At 42.1% G+C, this 12,311-nt stretch overlaps 1 protein-coding gene across 1 annotated transcript in view; it reads right to left on the bottom strand.

Annotated features, from left to right (window-relative positions):
• The window catches only part of shroom3 (shroom family member 3), a gene marked incomplete at both ends in the record, with an annotated part of 108,967 nt that extends 98,307 nt beyond the window's left edge, over nt 1-10,660 (bottom strand). Inside the window, 1 exon segment of the mRNA XM_080743595.1 lies at nt 10,427-10,660. Coding sequence (XP_080599721.1) covers nt 10,427-10,660 — 234 coding nt within the window.
• Between the last annotated feature and the right edge of the window lie 1,651 nt (nt 10,661-12,311).

The following is a 12,311-nucleotide window of genomic DNA, read 5'->3' as shown; positions in this document are numbered from 1 at the left end:
ACACATGTTTAACTTATGTATGAATACTGCAATATAATAAATACACAAGTAAAAGTTCAAAAGTATTGGCATAAATATGTACTTAAAGTATCAAAAGTTGCAAAATGTAGATAGGGCTGAAGTGGTTACTGTATGTTTTGTAATAATAATCGAAATCTACAAACTAACTTAAACTAAAGGTTTCATCATATAATCATAGTGAAGTAAAAAAAAAAAGTACAATATTTGTAGTAGTGGTTTAGAAGTAAAAATATTGTACTTGAGTACACTACTTTTCACCACTCTCGGTAATGAAGCCCTCCAGCCCTGGCAGAGTCAGTGCCATGCTCTGCCAGGGGCACCAGACTCATGAAAGACCCGTTTGACGTCATCTGGTGCGCTATGAATCCCCCAGAGCCATCCCGGTGTCCCACACACAGTGACGCGCTTGTGTACCCTCCACTGTCCAGCAGCTCCTATCAATTCAAAGGGAATGGCCTGTGTGTGTGTGTCAGTGTTGCTGGGATTTCACGAGGAAAACGAGCAACCAGGTCTATGAAAACAATAGCCTGACGTGAGCACTTAATAACCCATTAAGACTTGAGGCTGATTCCACAAAATGTCCTCTGAATCCTAACAGTTTTCTGAAACACTTTTTCATGTAAAGGACCCCCAAAATGATATGTATTTGGCCACAGACCCCCAACTGAAAATAGTTATTTCCAGGGGCCCCCAGAAGCAAAGATTTGAGTTACAAATGTTCATATATATTGTATTTTCAAAGATTTTCACACATTTTCAAAAAATAGGAGATATACAAGCTCGTAGCGCAGCACTCGTTGCGCCACTGAGGTTTTTCAACACAGAAACGAACAAGACGATTGTGACGTTTACGCAGAAATAATTGCTATCATCTCAAATAATTGCAATCAGGCGATGATTACGTAATAATAATGAAAGGCCTACGTATCACTTCAAAAGGAAGCGGTGGTGTGTGCCAGTATGACACACAGGCCTCACTGGGTTGCACGCCAGGCCTGACACAGATAGATGACAGTTGTTCAATTAAAGAGGTGACTGTGTTGTCCGAAATACAGCCAGTTGGTAACTTGGTACCAAACCGGGGGTAGTACAAAGGCTACTATTGTATGCAAGACACAGTTTAGCAAGCTGACGTTAGCTAATGTTAGTTACTGTAGTGGGCGTGCTGCACTCTGTGGGACTGGCTTAGTCAGAGGACCAGGTGACATCAAACTGTCCTGGTGAATTTCGTCCATTGTACACTGTAAACTTGTTGTTTTCTCTTAGTTTTTTTGTTGTTATTAAAATAACTGTTAAATAGCTCTATATTCTGATCAGTAATCCTTGCTATTGAGTGTTCAGTAACAGGGTCTCCCCCCGTCTCTCCAGGTCTTTAGTGATGAAACAAAGAATTGGTAACCAAATGGACCCTTATAGTTCTTTAACTCTTGAGAGTGTAAAATGAAATCTCAAGAGTTGAATTATAGTTAAACATCTTAATTTAATTAAGTCTAAACCAGTAAGACTCCCTAATCGGGAGGCAAGCGACCGTCACGTCGCATACACAAACTTTAGAAGGCAATCGTAGCCAATCAGGAGGGAATATGGGAAATGGAACAGATCCATGTTGTTGACATGACTTTAGATATAACTGTGTACCGCTTTGCGTGATTTTAGGGCAAATCAATCGTATCCAATCCAACGATAACAAAATATCTGTAGGCCTGAGAGGCTTAAAATGTTCAAATGGTGGTCTGATGCTGAATGAATAATGGACCTTGATGTGAAAAGGGTTGAAAACAACTGCTCTATCATATCCTGGCAGCCGTGACCCTTTGATTGGCCTCCGGTCCAATACGGCAGGGCAGGGGACAGAGTAGGAGGGATCTGTGGAAGGAGGGATAGAGCAGTGGTTTGCAACCTGTGAGTCGGGACCCCCAGTCCGCATATGATTTTTTTGGGGGGGGAGTCCCCAGATGACAGCGAAATGACAATCAGGGTTCCCACACATTTTTGCCAATTAATTTCCAAAACTTTTCCAAACCTTTTCCAGAATATTTAACCCAATTTCCAGGACTATATAACAATAATTCAGCTCAATAACAGGTTGCTTACTCCTATGTGCAATATGCCTAAAGACAGGTAGTGTATGGCAGTGGTTCTCAACCTTTTCAGGCCGTGACCCCCAAAATAATCATCTTTTAACTGGGGACCACGGCACCCTGACGAGCACTAAGAGTTGAGGAATTTTGTATAACACGGTTCTATTGTGAAAATAGCAGATCTACATGCTCCGCGAGGCGTTGTGAGCATGTAGATCGGCTATTTTCACAATTTCTGCCTCTAATATTTGACAATTTGGCCAATGTTTAATTTGTCATTTCAGAGGTATTAACAAAATCAATAACCAAAGACAATGCATAGCTATTTTTTCCAGGACCTTCCAGGACCCTTGATAAATTCCAAAACTTTTACAGTACTGGAAAAATATCTTTCTAATTTCAAAATATTTCCAGGAATTTCATGACCGTGGGAACCCTGGACAATTTAAGGAGTTTTAAGACCCTATTAATACCTCAAAAATGTAAATGAAAAAAGACATTATTGCACCAAGAGCAATCACCAAACTGGTCAAACATTGGCCAAATTGTAATAAGAAGGCTATTGTGAAAATGTCAGAACGGCTATTTTCACAATATTTGTCTGTGGAACCGAGTCAAACTATAATTTCAATGCCTCAACTCCTACATTCCAAGTGCTTGTCAGGGAAGGGAGGGTTCCCAGTTCAAATATGATTATTTGGGGGGTTTGAAAAAAAGGTTGAGAACCACTGGGATGGAGAGAAGAAAGGAGAGACCAAGACAGACAGATAAAAGGGAAAGAGAGTAAGAGACAGAGTAGCTGCACGTCAGAAAGTCGGAACTCTCCGACAAACCGTTCGGTGGTCAGAGACAGTATGGACAGGCCTTTAAGTTATGGCATTAGATCGGGTACTTAAGACAATCAAAATACAGCCAGGGGGGGACAGGGAAAAGGCAAGAAACTGAGAGAAATTGGTCATGTGAGAGAAGGAGACAGCAGTTGAGAGACAGAGACAGACAGACAGAGACAGCCTGAAGACCCTTAGCTTACAATGCATACAGGGGGACAGGAGATTAAATAAAACCTTCCATGCCTCACGAACAGATAAAAAAAGAGAATAAATTCTGCCACACATTTTTCACATTCTTGTTCTATTTCCCCTAGACGTTTGGCCTCCATCCCAGAACAACGTCTTTGCATACCAGACCTGAGCTGTCTTATTTAGCTTTTATTGTTTAGCAGATGCTCTCATCCAGAGCAAATCGACTTAGACCTCAAACAGTAAACAGTGTCTGTCCTGTCTGTTACTGCCTGTCTTAAGAGGTTGATCATAGCTGCCGCTCTACATGTGTTTCAAATGTTTCATTTAATTTCATACTACATCCAGTATTATCACTTAGAGCAGGGGTCTTCAACGTTTTCAGGCCAAGGACCCCTTATTTGAGAGAGAGAGATGAAGCAGGGACCCCCCACAACATTTCATAGATTCCATATAGTGTCATTGTTTGACAGCGCAGTCATCGCTGTATTTTGGATTCATGTCAATGTGTGTTTTCAGATATTTAACCACTTAACTCACAATACTTTATAAACTTGACCTTTCACTCTGTACTTAGTCTGCTCTTTTTCCCCTCTACACCAAACCTCTTTGCCAAAAATAGCCGATCTACAAGCTCACAACGACTCGCAACACGAGCCCCTGTTGAAGACCCTTGACTTAGAGAACAACTTCACCCATTTTCATGTAATTGGAACTCAATTACAGTGAATGCTTTTGTCTACCATCTGTGTCTCATAGGGGGGCTGTGGACAGTTCTGAAGCCCGGCACCTACCAGTGACATCATCGATTTTGGAATCCAAGCAAATAGAAACGTCAGGGTTTCTATTCCTGGAAAGTTAGCATGCTATAATGGAAGTTATGGAAGCCATTGCCACAGTCCTGAGACTCAGATGGTATCATTGATTTATTTATCATTCAATTCATTTATCATGAGCATTAGTGAGCACCGATTATATGAAGATAGACTGAAAATGGTTGAAGTCATTCTTTAATTCAGTGGTTCTCAACCAGTGGTCTGGGTGACCACCAGTGGCCCTTGAGGGAGTTACAGGTGGTCCCCAGTTAAATGATGGAGAGTTGATAACCAAATGGACATTAACTTATGAGAATGTAAAATGGAAGATTTACAACGTCTACACAATTAGAGAAGAGAGGAATTGTAATTTTGATAAACGTTTGCCTCTTTATCTCTCCTATGACCACATCAATACAATATGGAAAAAATCGTTTCCAACGATAACAAAATATTCTACGTTTTGGGGCTGAGAGGCTAAAAAATCTCATCAAATGCTGAAAAAATTATGGACCGTGATATGAAATGGGTTGAAAACCACTGCTTTAATTCATTGCGACCGTTAGGTCGCAGTTACTATCAAAACCTCGACCAGCTGTCTGTCTGTCTGTCCGTCACACGTCACACTTTTGCCCTGCTCATATCTCCGCAACCGTTGCCACGATCCATGCCAAATTTCGCACACACACTCCTTGCCTGCCAAACCACAACCTCCATCAACGTGGATCTGTCCCATTTAGCACCACCTTCAGGACGATTTTTTAAAACACATTTTTGGACACTGCTCCTACACATTTTGTCCTAAAATCACGCAAACCAGCACACAGTATGTCTACACTCATGTCATCAACATGGATCTGTCCCATTTAGCGCCACCTTCAGGCCGATTTTTTCAAACACATTTTTGGACACTGCTCCTACACATTTTGGCCTAAAATCACGCTGCGACCTGACGGTCGCTTATCTCCCGATTAGGGAGTCTTATTGGTTGTTGTGGCGTTACGTTGGCTTGACTTATTGACCCTTGGTCAATAAAACCCACTGATGCACTTTGAGACTTGTCTTGTACGCAGACAAAACAACACATTGTCCACAACTTGGATTTTAGTTTGCATATCTGCTCATCCACGACGTGAGCATAGAACAAACAGCCTGTCTGTGATCGTTCTCTGGTAAGAACACACACACACACACACACACACACACACACACACACATAACAAAAAAGACACTTCTGTCTACCCAGGTGCGTAACCTTCCCCAATTACCTGTCCTAGATACAGTACATCGTCGTTGTCGGGCGGAAACCTTGTATGTCCAAAGCCGTTCGTTTTGTATTTATCATTTTTAAAATGATTTAAACAAGTGAAAATAGCAGATCTACAAGCACACAACGCCTTGCATCGTGAGGCATTGTGTGCTTGTAGATCCACTATTTTCACTAGTTTTGTGCGACAGTCGTGTATGATGAAGCAGGGCTTTACTTAAGGGGAGACATGGCAGGTGAAAACATGTAAAAAATCAAAATGTAAAAAAATGAGATTTTTTACTATTTTGCTTCCTAAACATGCCTTCTTTCAAACAAATGCAAAATTAACGTTCAAAATACACATATAGATGTTCATTTCATACGTGAAAGTGCTGAGTTAACTGCATTTGTTTTCATACATATTTTACAAAATATAGATATATATAGACAATAGAAAATAAATAAAAGATGAATCAAAGAAACATGGCCCCCTCACGTATTAGGAGGACAGTATGAGTCACCAGAACCGAGGACAGGTGTTTTTGATGAATCTAACATGATTAAAATGGAGTTTGAAGTTACAATTGGTTTGTATAGGATGGGGGTGTGTCCAATCTTTAAAGGCCGTTTCCCAAAATGTGTTTTTCCTCATACTTAGGTACATAAATCTCCACTTCAGTTGCACCCACATACACCAAACCTTCCAGTTTTATTCTTATCTATATCCTGAAGATATTTACAGAGGGGTTTGTTGATATATCATTCATAGCCTGATTTACATCACATTTTATCCCTAAAAACATGGCGAAAATGTGTTTTTTATGACTGTTGACACTATTTTATGATTTATGGAGTGATAAAAAGAGATATCTAAAATCCCCTCTGTAATTTGTTTTGTCTCTAATATGTCAAGATAGGGAAACAATAGTTTTGAACCTGGCATTATCCAATCTTCAGATTTATGTACCTGAAAAGTATGCAAATTGGGCATTATTAGCGCATATAGTGCCTCATTTGCATATCTAAACATATAATTTCAGAAAACTTGTAATTCAAAAATTCTTAGTCTTGATGTAAGTAATCAACTGGAAAAGTTTCATTGTTGTAGCTATTAGTTATTTTTTTTACCCTATTCACCTGTAGTGTCTCGCCTTAACGAAGAAAAATAAAAACGTACAGATTTGAAACTTGGACATAGGAGGTTTCTGCCCGACAGTGACGGAGAGGTGTGCTCTGCTCTTGGTGCTCACAGATAAGCCAATAAACTAACAACTAATTTTACATTTAATCTCTGTACTGAAGCGTTCTCATTGAGTAGATTGTAAATGTACTGTATAGCTGCAGCTAAAAATACTTTTGGAGGTTAATGTGATGTTACTATCAAAACCTCCACCGGCTGTCAGTTAGTCTGTCAGTCTGTCTGTCAGTCCGTCCGCCACAAGTCACGTCACGTCACTTTTGCCCTACCCATTTCTCCGCCACCGTTGGAGACACATTTTTGGACACTGCTCCTACAGATTTTGTCCTAAATCATGCCAAGCGGTACACTGTATCTCTAAAGTCATGTCATCAACATGGATCTGTCCCATTTCCCATATTCCCTCCTGATTGGCTAGCATTGCCTTCTAAAGTTTGTGTATGCGACCTGACGGTCGCTTATCTCCCGATTTAGGGAGTCTTACTGGTATTAAAGGTTTCATAAACTACGGTGTATGGTTCAATGTGTGCCCATTTCAAAGATAGCGCATACTGATGAAGGGTTGAAAAAGCCTTTAAAACAACAGTCCAGTTATTTCTTTATAGATAAGAGAATTGTTCTTGCTTTCCTGGCACCAATAGGTGGCATAAATAACCAAAGAAGATTAAACGACTAACATTGATTTCAGCATCTGTCAAGTTGTTATTTCAAACACCAGTGTCTGCCAAGAATTTCACAATCCATTGAGAGGGAGTGAGAGAGAGAAGAGGGGAAGGGGAGGATACACAGACACAAGGAGACACATGGACACCAATGTTGCCATGTCCACTTATTATAAGCGACTTTGGGGTTGTTGTTTTTCTGTAAAGTTACTTGTAAATATTGGTTATGTTTTTTTGGAGGCTTGTTTCTAAAGCAGTGGTTCTCAAACATTTTGGGGCTCAGGCCACCCCTGTAAATAACGTTTTCATCCACGGCACCCCTGAATTACATTGTTATTTCACAACAGTGGTTCTCAACCTTTTCAGGCCGTGACCCCCAAAATAATCATATTTTAACAGGGGACCCACCACCCTGACAAGCACTAAGAGTTGAGGCATTACAATTTGCGAGGCGTTGTGAGCATGTAGATCGGCTATTTTCACAATTTCTGCCTCTAATATTTAACAATTTATCCAATGTTTAATTTGTCATTTTAGAGGTATTAAAAAGTCACTTTAGAAATATGCATATGCCCTCTATAGTCTATAGTATACACTTAAACGTTATGTTGGTTTGTTTACTGTTGAGTGAGAAAACAATGTTGAACACAAGCTAATCATCTGGGGACCCCCCAAAAACAATTTGGGGACCCCCCTGGGGGTCCTGACCCACAGGTTGAGAACCACTGCTTTACAGTACCTTACATTTATGTCAAATATGTAAATCTTTGCCTCTAAGATACAGTGTGTCAGGAGGAAAACGTAGAATATTATATCTGTTTCCATCAGGACAGATCGAAAATCACCAAACATAGATGATCTACAAGCTCACAAACGTGCCGCGTTGTGAGCTTGTAGATCTGCTATTTTTGGTGATTAGACTTGTTGTACAGTATAGCTGAAAAAGATCGCACCCAGTACAGTGTGTTTTACTAAGTATTAGTGGTTAAACTGTTGTAACGCGTTGTGAGCTCGTAGATCGGCTATTTTTGGTGAACCTTCCCCCCAGAATAGGGATGCTGGGGTTCGAGTGGTCATGTATAAAGTTATTTTCAGTCAGTTCTGATGGAAACGGATCTCAGGTGCAAAGATGTGCATATTTACGCCCCGTAATATTACGTAATATTCTAAAACATTACAGCGTAATTCAGGGTAGCTGAGGATGAAAAGGTTATTTACAGGGGTGCCCTGAGTCAGAAAAGGTTTGAAAACCCCTGATGTAGTGAATGATAGAGGAGGGAGATGAGTGGGAAACCCCTCAGGCAACACCACCTGATATGGGCTCAACTGGAAAGATCAGAAAACAACCGCCCAGTGATGGTGTGTGAGGTTTAAAGTTCAAGCATAGATTTGCACCCACGTGCACCACAATGTTGAAGGCTCAAATCAATGTCAAAGTCTCTCCTAAACGCTTCCTCTCAGCTTTCCTGTCCCAGCTTTCCTATTGTCTGTCTCTCCTATACACTGTCTCCCCCTCTCAGCTTTCCTACTGTCTGGCTCTCCTACAATGTTATGTCTCTCTCTCTCTCAGCTTTCCTATTGCCTGTCTCTCCTACAATGCCTCTCTCCATCAGCTTTCCTACTGCCTGTCTCTCCTACAGTGCCTCTCTCTCTCAGATTTCCTACTGTCTGTCTCTCCTACGCTGTCTCCCTCTCAGCTTTCCTACAGTCTGTGCTACACGGTCAGTGTCTCCCTCTCAGCTTTATACGCTCTTTCCTACTGTATGTACACTGTCTACCTCTCAATAAGGAATAGTGGCAAGTGGCAAGACAAAGAAAAAGCTGACAGATTGACAAATTAATATTTGCCACTATAGCCTACCTAACCAACTGTATGGCTGCCAAGTGTCAAATAATAGACTTACTTATTGTGTGTTGTCATAAGGTGAGCTGGTGGTAACCTTTAGCCACCTGCATGGCTCAGGCTGGCTGACAAAAGGCCAAAACAACCAAAATTGTCACTAGGTCCATCTTGATGACAAAGAATTATGATGTTTGTTTTTTGTAAAATAATTACATGCAATATAGACTCCTGCCTATAGCACTAGGTCTATACCTAACTTCTTTTGACATGTCTATTAGTGGGGGGTCCCGGCTAAATTAGTGCATCACAATCACTTTAACCACCTTATTAGACTACTTGTTACTTGCAAGTACTGAGTTCGGCTGCGTATGTACGTATGTACATATGTCAGTAGTCATGTTTCCATAAACGTATTCGAAAATAGGAAGCGAATCATAAGAAATGTGCATTAAGACAAAGCGAATTAAGCCTGTTTCCATTTGTGGGTGTCATTTGAATTAGTGTAGCGCTCCCTACCTCCTTGCCCCCACCGTTGTGCTTAGGGTCCTTGGGAAACGCCAGGTCGCAGAAGAGCGACACAAACAAACAACACAAACAGAGACTGAACGTGATACTGAGACAGTTTGTTATAAGTTTAGCTTTATATAACAAATCTTCGTTTTAAGTTCTGTCGGAGGTTGTCTTTGCACAACAGTCTGTCGGAGGTTGTCTTTGCACAACAGTCTGTAAAGAGCTACAGCTGAGCTGTCACGTTGTGAAATTTACACACATAGTTCAGACGGTTTGTTTTGTGGGCTAATGCTAATACAATGGACCAGAATGTCATCATTTATTCGCATTTATTGGCTGACCCGTTTCCATTCACTATTATACTATACTAATGCGCATTTGGTTTATTCGATAAAGCCTCAAAATCCACCTCCTCCAAGCGGATAAAGGTTTTTGTGGATAATGAAAGTTTTGAAGTGTTTCCATAAAAAGATTATTGCGCAAAACCGCTAATGCGCATTAACAGGCTTTATGGAAACGCAACTAGTGTCTGCCCGTGTTTAAGCCCGTAGCCCAATCAGGGAGCAGCATTTCTAGCAACATCATCATTAACAGCCAATGAGGGACCAGCTTTCCTGGGGATGCCAGTGGTGATGTTACTGGCATTGTGATGCCAGTGGTGAGCGCACCTCATGACGCGCTCTGCTGGCGCACAAGGCACAAGTTGGCACCTAGTTTTACACTTTGGCTATTCAATAATAGCAAATATAGACTACAAGCTCAACAGTACAAAGGCAGGGCCCTTAGCCAATGAGGTGCAGCCAAAGGGTAGATCTTTGTGCCCAAACTTCCCATACATGGTGTTACATGCGAGCCCACAGTGTTTCGTAGGAACAGTATTTCTATTTCTATTAGTACATTTCTAAAGCAGCACAAAACCGTTTCCGACGGGGGTCCGCGGCCAAATATATCAATCTGGGAGGGTCCTTGACTTTGAGTGGAAAAGGAAAAAAGTTTGGGAAGCACCTGTTGGCCTCTCCTCACATTACCTTGGAGATGATGAGCGGCTCTCCGTGTTCGAGCCCTCCTTTCAGGGTGAAGCCCCAGGGCGCTCCGCCCTGGAGCCGGACTTCCACCAGCACGGAGCCGTCCGGCCGGAGCACCGCCGAGCTGCAGGGCAGGGGAGCGGCGTCATCCTCCACATCATCCAGCCCGGTCCCCGCCGTCCCGTCCGCCCGGTGGAGGAGCAGCACCGAGGCGCCGCCGCCGCTGCACCGGTCCATGCCCCGTCCCGTGCCCGGGGCAGGGAGCGCTCAACGCCGGCTCCCTGTAGCAGCAGCAGGGCCGACAGAGACTTCCTCAATCCATTAAGTGAGAAGAAGAACGTTTTAAATGAGTTACGGACGGTTGTTTTTTTTACTTTTTCCACCCCTTTTACAAGCATGTAATGTGGGATTTCCGAGGTTCCGCCGTCGCTTTGTAATCCCCACGCAGTGAGACAAGAGAGCAGGAGGATAATCCGAAAATAATGCCAGTCATATCCTTCTTGTTGGTGTTAAAAAGCGAGACTCGCCCGGCAAAGTGCACCGCTCTGGAACGAGCGGGCTGCGGCGCTCAACAAGCATTCAAATACACATTACCACATTAGTAGTAGCCTATAACATACATTAACTAACTGGGCTACTACTAGCTATAACAAAACCACAACTTCACTTCACTTGCAACTTCTGTTTCTCTCTCTCTCTCTCTCTCTCTCTCTCTCTCTCTCTCTCTCGGGCTCCCTCTCTCTCTCTCTCCCTCCCTCCCTCTCTTCCGAAATCATTTTAGCATCACAAAAGAATTTGCTCCAATTCACTGAGCGAGGAGAAAGGAGAACGGGGCAGACAGAGAGACAGAGACAGACAGACAGGTCGAGATAGGGAGGGAGGAGAGAGAGAGAGAGAGAGAGAGAGAGAGAGAGAGAGAGAGAGAGAGAGAGAGTTGGGGGGAGAGAGAGAGATGGGATTAGGTCAATCTGCCACTGTCAAGGAGAAAAGAGGCAAACTAAAAAGTTTTGGCCAGCGGCTTTTGGCCTCGTTTCTACAATATTTTAATCTCTGAATTGTTCTTTTTCTCTTCTCCTTGTCCTTCTGTCATCATAGCTGGATAGGTCTACAAAGCTGGTGGTAGTAGGGTAGGGTAGGCCTATCTGAATTGTGAATTCCCAAATCAGTGGTGGAAACTGGAAAGTAACTACCTAAATACATTCACGTAATTACGTATGCCTACTGTAAATTTGAGGTATGCTACTGCACTGCATTTCAAATATTCATGGTACACTTTACAGCACTGTCACTGTCCACTGTCATTTTACAGTCATTTTACAGCTTTAGTTCATTTGCAATTACAAAATAATACATGACAATAATACAATTGAATTGAATTATTCTGATGATACATACACCAGCCCAAACCCCAGCCCCACCTGCAGCATTAAAGTGATGAATAGCTTACAAGATGAAACAGGCTAACAGATGATTGCGGGCATTATACAATAATGAACTTTGGTTCTGCAAATTACATTTTGATGCAAATTACTTCCTTCTATACTTTTACTCAAGTACTGCAGGGCAGGAATTTCATGGAGGCCATGAAGGCCATGGCCGCCATTGCCCCTCAGTTTGGCCTTGTGCCCCTCAAACCAATGGCATGACCTGAGGCCCAACTGACTGAACCACTTTCTCCTGACTGTCTCTTTCTGGTCAATATGTAGACAGTAGACAATAGTCTCTTTCTTATCATGTAGACACCACTGTCTTTTGTTGAGATTCTGAAATCTTAACTTCCCTGAGCCCCCATCTTTAAACCAATCCAGTGACTTTGATTGGTGCAGGGCTGAGCATGGATCAGATTGTAAATACAATCATGTATCTATTTCACTGCAGATTAGGTTAT

The sequence above is a fragment of the Nannobrachium achirus genome, assembly GCF_963921795.1.
Source record: "Nannobrachium achirus genome assembly, chromosome: 15".
Taxonomy (NCBI): domain Eukaryota; kingdom Metazoa; phylum Chordata; class Actinopteri; order Myctophiformes; family Myctophidae; genus Nannobrachium; species Nannobrachium achirus.
The sequence above is the reverse complement of the archived record's forward strand: the minus strand, read 5'-3'. Positions and strand labels throughout refer to the sequence as shown.